The sequence below is a fragment of the Papaver somniferum genome, chromosome 2 (genome assembly GCF_003573695.1).
Source record: "Papaver somniferum cultivar HN1 chromosome 2, ASM357369v1, whole genome shotgun sequence".
Classification (NCBI taxonomy): Eukaryota; Viridiplantae; Streptophyta; class Magnoliopsida; order Ranunculales; family Papaveraceae; genus Papaver; species Papaver somniferum.
The window spans coordinates 5671947-5691237 of NC_039359.1; the positions used below are offsets into that span (position 1 = coordinate 5671947).

The 19291-nt window shown below is 37.8% G+C and overlaps 2 protein-coding genes and 1 pseudogene across 2 annotated transcripts; 2 read left to right on the top strand and 1 right to left on the bottom strand.

Annotated features, from left to right (window-relative positions):
- Window positions 1-1414: 1414 nt before the first annotated feature.
- On the top strand, window positions 1415-6462 carry LOC113346743 (V-type proton ATPase subunit B 2). Its single transcript, XM_026590244.1, has 15 exons — window positions 1415-1521; window positions 1894-1963; window positions 2262-2317; window positions 2395-2493; window positions 2970-3029; window positions 3247-3358; window positions 3445-3653; window positions 3956-4084; window positions 4254-4391; window positions 4566-4716; window positions 4821-4903; window positions 5103-5150; window positions 5243-5296; window positions 5379-5462; window positions 5793-6462. The coding sequence occupies exons 2-15, from the start codon at window positions 1912-1914 to the stop codon at window positions 5976-5978; spliced, it is 1461 nt and encodes a 486-aa protein (XP_026446029.1). The 5' UTR covers window positions 1415-1521; window positions 1894-1911; the 3' UTR covers window positions 5979-6462.
- Window positions 6463-7619: 1157 nt separating this feature from the next.
- Window positions 7620-9574, top strand: LOC113350612 (annotated as a pseudogene).
- A 388-nt stretch (window positions 9575-9962) lies between these two features.
- On the bottom strand, window positions 9963-12024 carry LOC113346744 (NEP1-interacting protein 1-like). Its single transcript, XM_026590245.1, has 5 exons — window positions 11557-12024; window positions 10939-11117; window positions 10763-10846; window positions 10484-10651; window positions 9963-10366 (listed from the first exon to the last, which is right to left on the bottom strand). The coding sequence occupies exons 1-5, from the start codon at window positions 11714-11716 to the stop codon at window positions 10244-10246; spliced, it is 714 nt and encodes a 237-aa protein (XP_026446030.1). The 5' UTR covers window positions 11717-12024; the 3' UTR covers window positions 9963-10243.
- Between the last annotated feature and the right edge of the window lie 7267 nt (window positions 12025-19291).

Below are 19291 nucleotides of genomic sequence, written 5' to 3' on the forward strand. Positions count from 1 at the left end.
TTTTCGGTTATGGAAATTGCTTGGTGTCCAAACTACCTTGGTCTATAAGTGGTGAAGTTTGTTCTTTTTACAAACTCATCCTAAGGCAGACACTTCATTTGGTTGTCACTTGTAGTCGACTAATAATATTACTTGTAATACTATCTTGGAGAGAAGAGTAAACTAATTAGGCGAGATCTCTTACGTCCACTAGTTTAAAGATTTCTTTGGGATCAATAAGCGTCTACTAGTACCGTTGCGGGAAACTAGAATTACATTGTTATTTTAGTTTTCGATTATTGATTTGACTAACTAACGGTTGTTAACTCTTGATTGCACCTAGTTTGAGTATTCTTGAGATCCTTCTCTTCTGAAGTAAGGTCACTCAAACTAGATCAAGGGATTAGAGATAGTTCGTATATGTCTTGAGATCCGAGGTTGACTTGTGATCATCAAGTGTTAACAAACTCCGTTCTGTGCATGATCGATCATAAGTTGGAGTCAAGTTTGGTTGTGCAAGTACATAATAAGACATCAATAAAATTTGAAGACAAGTTTCTTATTGGTTTCGTATCTTTATGATTTGGTTCGTGCAAAAACTTGATCGGATGAAATCCGAGTATATCTTGTTTATCTTTGATAGCCAATTGACTGAATAGTCGGAGTAGATCAGCAAGCTATTATTTTGTGGTATTCTTCAGTATCTGAATCTGATAGTTTGTAAATTAGTGAAATGATAAGATTTTTCAATACTTCAAAATTTCAAATTACCATTCTAAATCCACCGTTTCTCCCAACACGAGCAGATCGTCATCGGTGGTTCATTTCCACCATGGAATCAATTCCTAGATCTAATTCCTAGACCTTGTTACAAACATCACCACTCCATCATCCCTTCCTTGAAAAATCGATCTCAATCATCAATTCGTCACCAACCCATCTCTGTTCTTCAACTGAAGTTAAAATCGCAACCCTAATTTCAACAATTAAGGGTTAAGGGAACGAAGGTGGTGATGGAATTGAAGGAGGCGGACGAAGGTGGTGGTGGTGGTGAGATACGAAGGTTCTAGTGTGGTCGGGGAAGTATAAAGTTTCTGCTGGTGAGATCTGGTATCGCTGCTGGTGGTGATGGTGGTGGGGAGAAGGAGAGAAAGAAAGAAGAAAAACGAAAGGAGAGAAGACGAAGATCAAGAAGGGTACGTCTGGGATTTTTCAAAGTAAAAAAAAAAAATTTGCTAATTATTATTTGAGCTGGAGTATTTATGTCACTATTTAATGAAACTGATTTAATTTGTTAAAATTAATATGGGTGGTTTTTTTGTTCCTTTAAATTGGTCACCTAGGAGTTTTGTCACTAGTTTTGTAGAATTATATATAAAAAAAAGAAGTAAATAACTGAAAAGGAAAATAAATAAATACAATAAATAATGAGACAGCTATACAAGAGTCCCTCCAGACCACGAAGTGCTTGAATTTTTACTTATTTCTCTCTCTCTCACTCACTCCTATCAGATCTCTCTCCTCTTTCTCCGACGGATCAAAGTAAGTAAACTTTTTCATCTTAAGATCTTCTTTGTCTCTCTAATCAAAATCATAACTTTTCAATCATTGTTAACTTTTAAACGTGTCATCAATCTGATAATTTGCTGAATTGATGATATCTCTGATTTCACGATTTGGGTTTTGGTCAATTCTGAAATTTAACCTTGATCGGGCACTAAATTAGATTATCGGGTTTCTTAGGTATTCTAATTTACACATAATGTGTTTGATAATTCAGTTCCTGAGATAGTGTTGTGGATCCTGAACTGAATGGATATTTTCATGTGATTAAGAATTTTAGCTTTACTTGAGAGTTTTATTTGAATTTAGAAGATTTCTATGTTAACTTAGTTTACTTGGGATGTTTATTAGGTTATCATCGAGTTGAAGATGGGCATTCCATTAAATGACATGGAGGAGGGATCTCTGGAAATTGGAATGGGTAAGTTATCTTCTTATTTTTGCTTTGGATATTTTGTACTAAGGGTCCATTGTCATTGTGTTTTATCCTCATGGATCTAAAGGATGTGTGCTACATTCTCATTGTAACTTGTAACTTGCAAATGGAAATATATATATCAATGTGCACTTGTGGATCATTTGGTTTCGTTAGTTGAACTAGTCGTATAATTGTTCATTAATATTGCCATTTTGTTGACTTAGTTTTGTGTGAGAACTGCGTATTTGATCTTTGCCTGATTTTGTTGACATTGAAGTTATCCTTTCCATGTCAATTTCAGAGTACAGAACTGTTTCTGGAGTTGCAGGACCACTTGTTATCTTAGAGAAAGTGAAGGTATAATTTTTAGATTTTTTTTTACTAATTTTCCGCTTACATTCCACAGTTATCTGATTTACCTCTGTGTTTTTTAGGGTCCCAAATATCAGGAAATTGTGAATATTCGATTAGGTGATGGAACAACTCGACGTGGTCAAGTTCTAGAAGTCGACGGAGAAAAGGCCGTAGTGCAGGTTTTTCGCTCTCTCATATTTAAGAGTTTGACAGTCATCTATATCAATTTTATGTGCAAATTTGCATGTTTGCAATTCCTTTATGCTAAATGTAATTTGCCTTTTTTTGGAGTTTATTTTTCTTCAAAGATATGCATGACCTTGTTATATTGTTTTCAGAACTATGCCTTTTAGTTTATCTGGTGTGTCCATGTTCTCATGTTCACCAGGGATTCCCATCATGATTCTGTAGCCACTTCATTTACAGCCATAGATACCTACTTCCAATTTAGGTTATACTTTCTTTTCTGTCTGATCATCTCTTCTCCAACTTGGCTGGTCGATTGTATTAAGACTATCAGCAAAGAATTCATCGGTTCATTATGTCACACCCCATGCTACGAAATTAATTTTGTGTTTTTTTATTTCATTGGTTCTTAAAAATCGGCTTCTTTTTCATGTTGTATGTTTCGCTGATGCGATATTGCTTCTGCCAGGTATTCGAAGGGACATCAGGGATTGACAACAAGTACACAACTGTGCAGTTCACTGGAGAGGTACATAATGTTTTTCTTTTCTCTTCATGTTTCTTACATGTCTCTTTTAATACACCCAATTTCAATCTTCGTACTTGTGTCACTTTAGCTAAATTTCAGAATTTTTTGTGGTGTCATCTTAACTTGTCGCTATTAGCAAAAAATTTACAGAATGTTAGATCTGTAATGGAATAAGATTCGTCGGTTTTTACATCACCTTCGAATTTACTTTATACAGGTATTGAAAACTCCCGTCTCACAAGATATGCTTGGACGAATTTTTAACGGATCAGGGAAACCAATTGACAATGGCCCTCCCATTCTTCCCGAAGCATACTTGGATATTTCTGGTCCGTGATTGAGATACTACTGATTTGTCCTCATTTGCTGGTCTTTCTTAATGTGTATATTCTAAAATTGTATCTGTCTTTCTCAGGAAGTTCTATTAATCCTAGTGAGAGAACCTATCCCGAAGAAATGATCCAGACGGGGATTTCAACTATCGACGTCATGAACTCCATTGCTCGAGGACAGAAGATCCCTCTTTTTTCTGCCGCTGGTCTTCCTCATAATGAAATTGCTGCTCAGATCTGTCGTCAGGCAGGGCTAGTCAAGCGGTTAGAGAAGACTGAGAATCTTTTGGAGGTATAGTCCGCCTACGAAATCTCGTTCATTTGTGGGGGAAGAAAATTCAGAAATAAGTTTGAATTGGGTTACATGAAAAATGGTAGGAGCTAAAGTGAGGTCAAATTCTCCATGTTCCATGCATGTTGAAGAAAGTATTGGTTACAGGTCTACTGCTCTAGCTAAAAGAGCTAGATGTTATGTGATTCGGCCATCGTCATGATACAATTTGAGTCTTTTCTATTTGGTTTTGGAGTTCAAGTGTATGTTTGTTGATTAGGTAATTTATGGCTTTTGAACTTTTGTTAATATGGCACTTATAGGATGGCGAAGAGGACAACTTTGCCATTGTCTTTGCTGCTATGGGAGTAAACATGGAGACAGCACAATTTTTCAAAAGGGATTTTGAGGAAAACGGATCCATGGAGAGAGTGACCCTTTTCCTTAACCTGGTAACTTCTGTTTTATAAAAAATTTCCCATTGTTTTGAATCTTTTGATACGTAACCACAAATATTCTTTTTCCAATATAAGAATGAACTCCATACTTCTTTTTCATTCTGAATGTGTAATGAAACCAATGTGACTCCTGTGTTTACAATTTTATGATACTTTTGTACAGGCCAATGACCCCACCATTGAACGAATCATTACTCCCCGAATTGCTCTTACTACTGCAGAATATCTAGCTTATGAATGTGGCAAGCATGTTCTGGTTATTTTGACGGATATGAGTTCTTATGCAGATGCACTTCGTGAGGTATTATGACTGTAATTATGATTGCGAGAATTGTTCACTGCATCATACTCAAAATCTTTTTAATGCATGAAACGATTGAACTATGTTCCTGCCTCGTTGTATTTGTAGCCTACCATGCATGTCCGGTTGATACCTATTTCAACTGAACAAAAAAACAAAACATTTTCATTGTAGGTCTCCGCAGCCCGAGAGGAAGTACCCGGTCGACGTGGATATCCTGGGTATATGTATACCGATTTGGCGACAATCTATGAGCGCGCTGGGCGTATTGAAGGACGAAAGGGTTCCATAACACAAATCCCAATTTTAACTATGCCCAACGATGGTACTTCATCGTTAATCAAATTTCCGAGTGCACTCTCATATAATTGTCAATTCCATTTTGATAACTATTCATTGTTCATCTAAAACAATGTTTGATTTGTCCAGATATTACGCATCCTACTCCTGATCTTACTGGTTACATTACTGAGGGACAGATATACATTGATAGACAGCTTCACAATCGACAGGTACAACCTAGGATTACTTCATGATACATGAGTCTGTTGTTCGCAGTTCTTGAAATAAAGTAAAGGAGAAAAATAGATGTGATTGATTTTGTTCTTTGCTGACAGAGTTGTACAACTCTGATTCTGAACTTTCACTCTCTCCAGTGATGGTGTATAGTTGATTCTTGAACTGAACACTCTCCGTTGCTTAATTCAACAGATATACCCACCAATCAACGTGCTTCCATCACTCTCACGATTGATGAAGGTAAGAATGTTATTTGATAAAGCTCTTGCTTGCAGCGGTTTGTCCTGGTTACTAATATTCTGATTCAATTCTGCTATTGGTTTTCATTGCAGAGTGCTATTGGAGAAGGAATGACTCGTAGGGATCATTCTGATGTCTCCAACCAGGTCAGTGGTGATATAGAGTCAGCATTTGTCGCTTCACTTTAGGAATCAGTACTCACCTTTATTATCAATCTTATGTTTTCAGCTATATGCAAATTATGCCATTGGAAAGGATGTGCAAGCAATGAAAGCCGTGGTCGGAGAAGAAGCACTTTCATCAGAAGATCTGGTTTTTCCCTACTACCTCTCTCTATTTCACATACACAAATACATTAGTCAGACCTGTGCTTGAATATGTTGTCCTATGGGCAACATGGTCAAGAGAATTGACACCACCAGATGATTGGGAGTAATCTGTTGAATGGTTCACGTAGGTGACTATTTGACTATTGGGATCCCCAGCAACTACAGTGTTGGTCATTGTCCCATACTATGGTGTCAAATTGCACCCAGATCATGCTTTGCATGAAGAGCACAAATGTTGGAAAAGTTTTCCATTTCTTTTGGCTATGTATCCAGCAATATCTAAGACCAAGTTTGTTTGTTTTTTCTCTCTCAGCTCTATCTCGAGTTCTTAGACAAATTTGAAAGGAAGTTTGTGGCACAAGGAGCTTACGATACTCGAAACATTTTCCAGTCGCTTGATTTGGCATGGACACTGCTACGTATCTTCCCCCGTGAACTTCTTCACCGTATCCCAGCAAAAACACTGGATGCATACTACAGTCGAGAGGCATCTAATTAATTAAGTGAATGATCGCCCATGTCTCTGCTCCACAGTAGCCTATATTAAACTTCAGGTTTGTTTGTTTGTTGCTGGACCTCTGTTTTCTTCGGTGGCTCTCCAGTATCCAGAGTGAATAAAGGGGTGAGGTAGATACATCAAACAACCACACCCCCCGTCATCTTCCCTCTACCCTATCAGTTCTCTTTTTGGGTTTACTATCTATAGCTATAATTATTCTTTCATTGAGAACAACCCTTTAGTTGTGTTTTCTCTCTTTGTATTGTCAATACTTTTAAATCATCCGGGTTCCCAAGTATGGTATGGTACGGCTTTTAGACTTGAAAAACTGAAGATACAGATAGCGCTTATGGTTCTTTAGGATGCAAAGCCCATATTTCATTTCTCTTCCTTCCCTGTGTATTATGTCTGGATTTGCAGAAAATATATTGATGTAGAAAAAGGTTGATTATTTAATCTGTCAATTTTAAGTATAAACTAGCAATTTGATGTGCTAAATTATCATCGTTAATTACATACGACCAAACTACTTGTTTGCTTTCACATAGTTGCCCATTTGGTAGTCTTGCTTGCGGTGGTTAGTTCTACCAAAAAGTTGCTCTTAAAAAATGATAACGGAAAATACCAGTCCCAAGGAAAGTAATGTATGGTTCAGTGATTTCATTCGATCATCTGCAAAAATATTTCAGCGCATATGTAATTTAGGAAGAGGTGCTTGGTTAAGTTTTAAACATAAATTTGATTACATGAACGCAGAAGAAAGTGATATGAGAAACTGTAAAAATCTAAAATCTTCGTACATATTCATCAATTCTAATGGTAAGGCACCTTGGATTATGCAAGCTAGGATACAGAGGTATTCAAGTTAAAGTATGCAACAAGTTCCACTCTACTCTTGTGTTGAGAGACGTGAATCTTTCTGCAAATAGCTAAAGAACTTCAATTATGCAGGGTAGTGGAGTTGAGAACTAGTCACATCAACATTCATTCAATAGAACTTAATTTAGATTTTGCTGAAGTCTCCTGTGAAAACAAGAACAATTCTAGTGATTTCACCTGTACCAAAGATTAATTAGCACTTTCCCTAGGCTTCCAGCCTTACCAAAGGATCAATGCCATTATGAGTTTAGTCAAACTAAAGCATCAGATTTTCCTTATAAAAGTTCACTAAGCAAGCAGGCTCGTTTCCGTGCACAGATTAACACCTATATTTATGGTTGTAGTTGAAGAAAAAGCTCATTTTATCTCATTGTAACTAGTAGTATTGCCTAATTGCACTTATACTTTTGAATACATGATGCATGCATGAAGCGGTTCATTCCCGAGCTTTACAAATTCTTTCATTAATTTTTCTCGTGCAGTGAGCTTTTCATGTTCTCTGTGCATAGAAGATAGTGATAGAGACTTTTGAATAACGATGCATGCATGAAGTAGTTCATTCCCGAGCGTTACAAATTTCTTCATCACTTAATTTTTTCGAACCGTGAGCTATCCATCATATTCTCCATGCATTGAAGATACTGATAGAGACTTACTACATTCTCCGTTGGAGCTTTCTCTATAAATACCCCAGCAGATCCTCAGCTTTGCTTCATCTATCTCTCCCTCTCTAGTTCACCATTAACTTAACTTCAAAACAAAATGATATTGCCTGGTATGAGCAGTCAAACCAAACCAGAAAAATCTGTAGAGAACACAACACCTTTAATCTCAAACTTCAATGACCGTATACGTCCACTGCTTGACGCTGTCGACAAACTTCGTCATTTGAAAGTCATGGATGAAGGGATACAACTTCCAACTATTGTTGTAGTTGGGGATCAGTCTTCTGGTAAATCAAGTGTACTGAAATCCTTGGCCGGTATTAGTCTCCCGAGAGGCCAAGGAATCTGTACTCGTGTTCCTCTGGTAATGCGTCTCCAGAATCACTCTTCTCCTGAACCGAAGCTTCACTTGGAGTTTCATGGAAAGGAGGTCCATACTGATGAGGCAAACATTTCTGAAGCCATCTCTTCTGCAACTGACGAGATTGCAGGTGATGGTAAGTGCATCTCCAACACTCCTCTTACTCTTGTGGTGAACAAGAAAGGAGTACCCGATCTAACAATGGTTGATTTACCTGGAATTACAAGAGTTTCTGTTCATGGTCAACCTGAAGATATATATGAACAGATCAATAATATTATCATGGAGTATATTAAACCAACGGAAAGCATTATACTTGTGAGTCGATTAGAATGTCTCAGAAAGTTGACAAGACTGGTGAGAGGACTCTTGCTGTTGTTACCAAAGTTGACAGATCTCCAGAAGGTTTGCTAGAGAAAGTTACTGCTGATGATGTTAACATTGGTCTTGGATATGTTTGCGTTAGGAATCGCATTGGTGATGAAACTTATGAAGAGGCGAGGACTGAGGAGGCTGACTGTTTAATTCACACCCACTACTTTCAAAGATTGATAAATCTATTGTGGGTGTACCAGTTTTGGCTCAGAAGCTAGTGCAAATACAGGCAACCAGTAATTCTAATATCTTGCCAGATATAGTGAAAAGGATTAATGAAAAGCTTAACCAGAACGCATCTGAACTGCATAACATGCCTAAAAATCTTTCTAACATTGCTGATGCTGTAACAGCATTTATGCGTGTGCTTGGATCTGCTAAGGAGACTCTAAGGAAGATCCTTATCACCGGAGAATTCAATGAGTTTCCAGATGAAGGAAATATGCTCTGCACGGCCCGATTAGCAGAGATGCTTGACAATTATGCTGCTGAACTGGAATCCAAGTCTCCTTGGAAAAACAACAAAGATAGTTTTCTGACAGAGGAAGTTAAGGTTTTAGGGGAAACTAAAGGTATTGGCCTTCCTAACTTTTTACCTCGTGCAGCTTTTCTCACAATATTGCAAAGAAGAATTGATGTAGTGGCAGAGACGCCAGTTGAGTTTGCACGGAAGGTTTGGAATTATGTGGATGATGTGTTTGTTCGTGTACTGATGATGAAATCTGGAAGCTACCCGCAGCTTCAATCTTTTATCAGATGGGCAGCTCATAATCTGATGATAAAGGTAAGGAATCGATCTATTGAACGGGTCAAGGAGATTGTGGAAATGGAGAAAATGGCCGACTATAGTTGTAGTCCTGATTATATTACTACATGTACTAGGCTTATGTTGCAGCAGCAGCAATTCTAGGATGTCATCAATGATTGGTCAAGAGCTAAAAAACTTCGAAATGTTGGGTGATGTTGAATTTGGTCGTCTCACTGATACGCAGATTGTGCAACAGGCGTTTGATATCAAGATGAGACTCATGGCGTTTTGGAAGATCGTTCTGAGGAGATTGGTTGATAGTTTGGCACTGCATCTGCTCTTTAGTGTTCAAAACCTGGTTAACAAGGATATGGAGCCAGACATTACAAGCGAACTCATGGGTGGGCCAAGTGGTTCTGGTGGTATTGAAAGGATGCTGGAAGAGTCGCCTTCTGTGGCAACCAAACGTGAGAAGTTGAATCGAAGCATTAAACTGCTTCGAGACTCGAAGGATGTTGTTGCCAACATTATTGATCTCATTTCTGTCTATGGCGAAGGTTCGAACTAGAGACTTTTCTTCTTGTTGCATCTGCTGGTTCTGCTATGTTTTTAATTTCTGTTTCATTTTCTGCTTTCTTAGTTTTCCTAGCTATCTTAGTTTAAGAAGTGGCAGTCTGTTTCTGGTATGATTCGGGTTTTCAGTTGGAACTAGGAGTTTGCTGATGTTCTGTTAGTTCATGTGTGGTGGTATTTATCTTTATAATGCATCTATAAGTTTGGTTGGTATAGCTTGGCTCCAGATTTTATGTTTGCACTCCTGTTTTTCAATTACATATAACTAAGTAATTGAAATTAGTTTGCATAAACTATTCAAGCTTATACTCATGAAAGATGCGAACAAACCAAAGTTCAAGCTAATATCAATTGGTGTTCAATATTAACAGAAACGAAGCATGTTTAGCATACGGTATCTTATTTCATTTTTAGCATGGTATTTAGCATAAAGTAATGTTTACAAGATGGTGCCAATAAAGTGACTGTTTAAGTAGTTAGGTTTCCTATATTAACAGAACTAAACAGACAGAAATTGTTTAAGAAACTCGAGAACTTTATACATAATGAACAAGGAGATTACAGGCATGACATGGTATATAACTAAGCACTGATTAACATTGAAGTGACCTCTAGAAATTAAGTAAAAATTTCCTATTGATCCTGTAATTTACGCTAAAAAACACTACAGGTCCCTTCTGCAAAGTGGGCAAGAACCCTGTTTCTCAAGCCATTTATCAATACAAGGAAGATGGAACATATGATGACAATATGGCAAGCTTCGAACCGTCTCTCCAAGTTGGAAATCCTATAAAAGAAGAAGAAACATTGAACTCACCAGTAAGTTTAGTGTGACATCTAGTTTGCATACGTCCTAGATATAGAGAGAAGTTAGTTTAATAGAGAAGGAACAAGAAAAACAGACCTGAAGACACACTGAGCAACATATCCTCTCCCCAGATGCATCCACATTGTTTTTCTTAGTAATTTTGATCTTTGGGATCTTCTCTACTCTATCTCCTGACAACCCTTTTAATCCACCAGTTTCGAAAATATCGAAAACCTCATCAAAACTAGTTTCAATCGCACCCATCTAATACAAGACAATCAAAAATCACAATCAAATTTACAGTACCAAAGAATACAACAATATGAGCACATATCTGCATAGCCGGTACTAGTAGTAATGGAAATTTCAACATACCTGACTTTGTACAGCAGTTAGCATGGCTGGACCAACTCTTTCTCTCACTAGTCTTCCACTGAGAAGGCTAGCTATAACATCAATCTACATAAATCAAATATAACAACATCAGGAAATTTATAATCCAAAACTAATTCCACATTTCAATGAACCAAAACAAACATCAAGCTACACACCAAGTAAAGAAGACACCCGATTCCAGTATCATCCGAATGCCATAATATACGAGAAGATTCAAAAACTTCAAGTGAGAAAACAGCTCCTGAGATTGATCCAACAGCAGCTCCTCTAAAAAAACCACTTTCAGTTTCTTGCCCTATCAAAGCTCCTGTCATTGCACCTAACAATGACCCAACTGCAATCAACCAAAAACAAAACTGTTCTCATAAACTACATTGCAACTAAAATCTTAATGGGCAATTCCTAATTTATTGGCTAATGCAAATTTGAAAGAACCCCAAATCTTCTCTAATACTTCAAAAATGAGATATCTAACTGGGTGAATTCAACATAAAAATGAGACTGTGAGAAAAAGTCCTCAATTGGGTAAAAATATGAGAAATGATTGTAGAAAATAAGATGAATTTCATGAATATAGCTAGAAACCATCACAAATTAGAAACAAATATCACCCCGATTCATCAAAATCATTATTGCCAAAACCCATAGCAGAATAAAAATGTCTAACCTAAGCTTTGTGTAGGCATTTTCTAAATTTCACATGATTCTGAGATAATTATATATAAGAATCGGAGAAACAGAAACGATTAAAGAGAAGAAAAAAAAACACTAACCCAATGCGAAGAAGAAGGTGAATATCGCAGAAAAAATGTTTCCAAGAAGAGCTGAAAGTACAGAACCAGACATTTCTCTAACTCTTTCAACCCAATTCCCTAAGGAAGATGAATACGATGACGAAGTAGATGGACGAGATGGATATGTATAAACCTCCATTTTAGATTTTGATCAAAAAAAAATCTCGATAGAGAAATATTCAATGCTTAAATTTGATAAAAATATCTTGCATTCAATGCTTTATTACAATTATCTTTCTATCTCTGATTTTTTTCTAAGAAGCTTAAAAGACGAAGCAAAATTGTGAACCCTGAAATTTGGTGAAAAACACGAGACTGGAAATGAGGAAGAAGATATCTGTTTGGTTTCTTTGATTATTCATTTCATCATGACTTCTCTTTCTACAGGTAGATGAATCGCACACGTTCGAGGATTGGTCATGAGACGCAAATTACTCACACGCGAGTGTGGTTAGAGAGATTAAGGTTCTGTTTGGTTTGGTAAGTTCTTTGGAAAATATCTCACGACTTCTTTTTAGTTTTTTATATGTAACTAAGAGCGTCCCCAGTGGGAGAGTAAACCCAAATATTTGGTCTTTTGAACAGACGTAGTGGAACGTACTATCGATCAAATTTTGATCAACGACTAAAACCCAGAGTATATTTGGTCTGGGACCAAGACTAAATCCAGATATAGTCGAGCGTTGATATACTTCACGCCCCACCACCAGGCGGACATATAGTGCACGTCCCACATCAGTCGTTGGTATAGTCTACGCCCCACACCGGGCGTTGGTATAGTTTACGCTTCACATGGGGCGTACGTAAAGTCTACGCCCCATTTTTCTTTTTTTTAATTATTTTGTATGGGGCGGGCATTATACCCCCGCCCCATTCTTTGTTGTCAAAATCATTTTAGTGGGGCGGGCATTATACCTCCGCCCCACTTCTTTCATTTTTTTTTTTTTTTAGTGCACGTCCCAATCAGGCGTTGGTATAGTCTACGCCCCACACCAGGCGAACCTATAATGTACGTCTGACCAAATTTAGTCTTTCCACCGTAGTCACACACCATACTAAACCCAAAATTTGACCTTTTTTTCCCTCTTTGGTCTTTGGTTATACTCGTACCACTGCAGTTGTTCTAAGGGTAGAAAAGTGTACGGGCCGAGGGGCCCGTTTACAGATGCAAAGAATGTGATGCTTAATTAATGTAGGAAAAACACATTGGACAAGATTTTGGCAACAGGTGATGGTGAGATGAAAATAATGTAGGAATTAATTATTTCATGAACGAATTTTGCAAGGTTGGCAACTGCCAAAAATCAACCTTTCGAACATTCTCAAGAACTTGGATTTTTTTTCCCATTCCGGTCCCTGAAGTGCCTATTCCATGTCAAATTTATTAACCCTATGTAATATTCATGTCTTAACCTTGTTGTTCAATTTAGAGAGAAATCAACAACATCCATCCGATAATTCATCTCTATTTGGTCGGCACGACCTTGCTACAATTAGGACAATAGGGGCTGGTCCAAATTTAGGACAAAACATGGCACAATTTGAATGGTGGAAAGGGGAATAACTCTTGCATTGAGATTGGTAGCGGCACAAAGAGAAAAATAATGGAAGATCTGTATTGATTGTCCTAGATTTGGCCCATCTCTCAGCTATAGCATTTTCCATTTGGGCATGCTTTCAAGTGGTTCCCGCCTGTAAGAATGCCAAACAGTTACCTAGAAATATGAAACAGCAGAGCAGATAAATCCTACGTCTTAAAATGGTACGATTGCAGCAGGTATTTATTTTCCATGTTTATCCCAACAACCATGTCATCACCCACACCAAAGAAAACTATTATCAAAATCAAAGTAGATTTCACACACACAGATATTTTCATTTCTCCTTTGTCAAATTGAAGTCTCTTCTTCTGACTTGTTAGCCACATTCTACTTCCTCCCGACCAACCACCCTAAAAATGGATCTGTCATATGAAACAAAGACTAATTTTCGAGTTACTCATTGTCAACAACTAACAGTAATCTCAAACGGTATCACCAATTTTTTGCTTTTACATGTACATAAGTAAGAAAATTGTAGAGCTAATTCTTGGTAAAGTCGGGCAACAATACAATTAAGATGCTTAAATACTTAAGTATCAACTTCTCGTGATTTCTGTTGCTTTCCCTCATCTCCATCTAAAACTGTTGACTAGATTTAAATTTCGAAGAAGATTACGGTATTGGGAAACTTTTTTTTGCTCATAAGTCAGTGAAAGAATTTTTATCTAGCAGCATCGTAATTAACCATTTGAAAACTACAGTTACATAATTTCCATGCATGTATGGTTGTATGGTACAACTCATTTTTAATGCCGACATTGTACCGAGAAGAACACATAATTGGGGTTTGCATGTTTTTCTGATAATCTGTTGCGGGCATTATTTGCATCTTGTCTCTGGCTATTTAAATGGAAATGGTTGTGTGGGACGCGGGATAATTGATTGGGGAAAACGAAAGAAAAGACTCGTGGTTTTAAGGCATACACAAATGAGGCCCAACTTCTATTGATTGTACGAAGTACTTATACAAGATTTAATTGATTTTCAGTCATGTTTTTCGTAAATGACCACAACCTGCGTTATGGACAAGAAATTCATACTAAATGCAATACTTTGTGGACCACGAGTGTGCCAGGAGAGTGATCAGAGCTAGAATGTGATAGTTAGATATTAATCACAAAGCAAAAAGCTCCTACCCATAACCTTTGAAGACGTTTAGTTCCAGTGATTTTGATGGGTGTAGTTGAAACCAGAGGAGAACCCCATTTTTTGATCAGGCTAAATTGGGGCCTATAGATTTCCACATCAATCCAAAGGAGAAGGATATGGGGTGTCTAAATTTGCTAAAAAATACCAATTTACCCTCTAAAAAATATTAATACTATAAATTTACCCCCATTAATTCTTAATAATAAAACCTAAAACTAAAAATCAGTTTCAATTCCTAACTTATAAACCGATTCTTCTCTTCTTCTCCCTCTTTTTTCCATTTTTTTGAAACCAAAACATCGTCGATTATCGACGATCCAAAAACGATTAATCGTTTTCTTCTTCTATAAAATGACGAAACAAACAAGAATGAAGCATCCTACTAACCGGAAATTTTCTAGTGATAAATAATCCCGAAACTGTTGAAGCGTTTCGAAACAAAACGAAGAAAACAATTAAGGAAGTTGAACCACAAGAGGAGGAAATGGGTCGAATCAGGTACTTTTCTACCAACCCAATCCTCTAAACTAGGTTTTAGTAACATGCAATCACTCAAAAATCGATAATTTTGATTTCAAATTTTCCCAGGTTTACCAGAATCGGTTAATTTTAGTGTACATGTGAACCGTTTGTATTAGGAATCGGTTGTTGTTCATGCCCACATACCCCGATTGTGCTGCATGTGTTTTCTGGTTCGAGAAATTTGAATCGGAATCGGACAATGTTAATACCAACATAGCCCGATTATGTAACCGTAGGGATAACCGTTTTCCTGTATCTTTTTTTCGCTAGAATCGAATTACATATGTGTCCACATAGCCCGATTGTGTAGCCACTGCTTAGCCATAATCGGATTTCATTTGCACATATAAAATCCGATTGTTGATGTGTAATGTTTCAATCAGGTTTATAATCGTATCGAGTAAACCGCTTGTTGTAAGAAAGAATGCCCAATGTTTCTGTAACTTTTTCTTGCTAGAATCGGATTACATTAACACTTATATAAACCGATTGTAGATGTGTTATGTTAGGAATCAGTATTTATATGTATATCGAGTAAACCGATTGTATAACTTGAATTCAAAAATATGCATTGAATTCCAGTTGTTTGTCGCTTATCTCCGTATTTTATAGGTCAAACAAAGGCAAGCAACAACGTCAAGCCGAAAAGAAATATAAGAGGAAAAATGATTTGGATTCTCCTTAGAGTTTGAGACCTCGTCTAGAGGGTGGTCAAAATTTAAATGCTTCCAACCGAAGGGGCTCGGGGAGTAAAGCCAAAGCGATCCACATCAATGACCCATCACCTCAAGCGGAGCAACCGGCACAAGAATAATCTGATTCTGATACACCTACAGAAGAAGGAGGTGGTGATGGAGAAGTTGTTGAAGAATAAAGTGGCGAGTAGGAGATAAATGAAGAAGAAATTGGTGGCAAGAAAGGTGATAAAGAAGAAACTGGTGGCAAGGAAGGTGATGAAGAAGAAAGTGAGGAAGGTGATGAAGAAGAAAGTGGGGATGAGGATGATGGGGAAGAAGGTGAGGATGAAGGTGATAGAGAGATAGGAGAAGTTGAAGAACAAGTCTAAGGAGGAGAAGTTCAACAACAAGTCCAAGGAGGAGATGCTCAAGATGGTGAGTGATAGACACATTTTTGTGTCTGAATTTTCCTTAGTGTCCCTATTGCTAGTGCTTGATTTTGTACTTATTATGGTGTTTTTATGTTTGTGTAGGTGTTTTTGGAGAAATACACTTGTGTGGAAAAAGTTGCTCAAAAAGTGCTATTTGGACCCCTGGAGGACATTTGCTATACGGATCCCAGATTTGGCTAAGGGGAACCCAAGGTTATGCGTAGTCCAAATTCATCCTCAGCACCCAAATTCATCCACAGCACCCCATTTTCTATCGGCACCCTCACTCTGGTTAGGGGGGCACCTTTCTTCTTCATTTGAATTCGAAAAAGTTGCGGGAAAGAATGACCAGAAGAACAACAAATTTCTGGTTTGAGTTTTGGGAGAATTTAGCGAGACTCAATGGCTGGGTCTGCAGGGGAAGACTTGATTGGGTTTATCAGGCTTGGTAAAGGCCTTTGGTTCGGTTGAATTTTGTTAGATAAACCGAGAGAAGGAAACAGAGTGCCACGGGTTTTAGTCAGTCCATTCTGAGTTCTGTGTGTGTGATCGAGAGATTTTATTGTGCCTGATCCATGTTATACCACTTCTGGATGATGACTCAACGTGTTGAGTATCTTATGTCACGAGAAAACAACATGTGGAGTTAAATCTGGGAAGAAAATATTCCCGAGAATATTTCTCTTCAAAGCTGAGTAATGGAAGATTATATGCAGTTATGATGGGAGATTTGGGCGCAGTGAGGTTATATAAGTCGTTGAGGGTCAGTAGATGGGTTACGGAGAGTTGGGGAAGGCTTTGGAACATCATAGAGGCGAAACACGATCACCAGAGAAAACTGTTGTTGCTGCTGCCATTGAAGAACATGAAGAACATTGACCCACAGAAGCAGTCGTTTCTCCTACAGTATTTGCGACTGCTCAACGAAAGTCTTAGAGCTACAGTAACAGTGACACATCCTCTTTATCATTCTTTCCAGTTTGTAACACTTATAACTGTTTCAAACCCGGTTATCATTGTTTCTCCCATTTCATCATTTCTACACCACCTTTGAGCAATAAGAAATGAATTTTGAACGTGTTTTCCTAATGATGAGCTAAACCCCATCCTCTGGGGCGAAGGAGGAAGCTAATTCACCAATGAAAAGTGGTAATCTCTAATTTATGCAATTGTTATATGATTATTTTCCTAGATAAATAAATTGATAAAATGGTTTTTGTTAAACAATTGTCATTTCAATTGATGGAGCATGCTAGCCTAGGGTTTTGATGTCCCATACTTTCGATCTACAATTGTTATTTCTAAAAAATCAACTATTGCAATATTAAGAATCAATTTGAATGCATGATTTGCATGATTATAATTAGAGAATATAAATCACTTTGATTTTGGTAAATAGTGGATTCCATATCCCCAGTCTTCTCCATATTTTTCATATCACTTTTATTTAAGTTTGCTATATTTTTAGTCTTAAAAATTAAATCCAAACTCTGTTGCTTTCACAAGTCTCAACGAACTTTTTACTACAACTCAATTTGAAATCTCATCAGTGAGAAAGATGATAAGAAGGATGGTAAGAAGAAAGGGGACCACATGCCCGACCCGGAGAAGATGTTTACTCGCGACCCTAATGATCCCGTGAAAGGGTTACCCGACGATGGAGGACGGGTGTTATGGGGGTACAAAGAGAGTTGGTTCGCGGTCGTCTGTCATACCATATTAATTACCTAAACCTTATGTTATGTAACATAAAACTTATTATTCGTGTAGTGTTTTGATTATTGTCCATCGGATTTGTTTTGTTTTATAGGATCACAAGGATGTCGTTCGTCGTATGAAGCCAGGAATGTCAAGGACTATGATGAAGAGCTGGCCACTACAAGTAATAGAATCAACCATCAGAGAAGTTGAAGAAGTAATCGATCTAATCCAACCTACGGGATTGTTTCCTGCGGTCGAGAATTTGGATCTTGGTTACAACAAACCTCTTTGTTCCGCATTTTCCAAGAGATATTACGGGGAAAAAAATACTTTTCATCTTCCGTTTGGCGAAATGACAATGACTCCAAATGATGCGAAGTTCATTTCCGGGCTAAGCATAGAGGGTAAAGCCGTGAAGCACAAAGGGTACGCGCAAGAGCTTCAGTGGGACAAGATTTACGCGTTCACCAAGGAAGTGTTCCAATGGGATGAAGCGATGACCAAGTCAGAAATGCTAGTAGGCAAATATAAGCAGAGGATATTCCATCTCTCGAAGTTGAGGGCACTCTTCAGTGGAACAAAGAAACTTCGTGCTGAGGGAAAAGAGGTGACCAAGGAACGTATCTTCGCCATGACCAATGCGTATGTCCTCTATGTTCTAGGATATGTTATCTTTCCCGACGTTTCCGGTGCCCGTGTGAACGCCAACTTTATTCAGCTGTTGCAACCATTTGATGAGATTCACAAATACTCTTGGGGCACGCACATCTTTGCACACTCGTTGAACGAGTTGAGAAAAACTTCTAGGGCTGACAGGAACCAAATCAGATGGAATATGGCTTTTCTGCAGGCGTGGATATATTTGCACTTCCCAATATTTGCTGCAAGGGCTTTTGAGAACAAGGAATGAGACGGTAACTCTTATGGATACATGTACACCTACAAGAGTAAGGAAAAGTCCCAAGATGAGGTTTATCTGAAGTTGAGACGCCAGTTGGACAACTTGACGACGAAAGATGTTGTCTTTGACCCTTACAAGGGGGGTTTGGCCAAAGGAAAAGGAAAGATGGTTGGGTGCGAAGAGCAGAATAGTTATTTTGGACTGTTATTTCACCCAAGAGGATATGTAATGTACAACCCGACGAGAGTCGCAAGACAATGCGGATACATACAAACAATCCCATAGGAGCACAAGAAGTTTAAAATTGATGAGAAAATAACCAAGTCATATGATAATGATATTGAAATTGTTCACGACCCTTTACCATCATGTAAATATTGGGATAAGAGAGAGTATAACGGATATTCTATGGATGGTAGATTAAAAACAGATGATGAGGCAATTCCGGGTTACATGCCATGGCATCCCAATATTTAGCATACTCGAGTGATACGAGTAGATGAGAGGCCCCGGATAGAAGACAAAGATACAACTCTCGAATTCCTGGTGCATATTATTTCTCAATTACGGTTTTGTTAATTGTTTTAACATTATTTTTTTATATGTTTGTTGTTTCTCAAATGGAAACAGAGAAGACGAGTCAGACACTTGATAACCCAGGCACATATAGCTATCAGGGGAGGGTAAAATGTTAAGGCCAATGAAAAGCTGATTGATGAATTGAACAGTCTC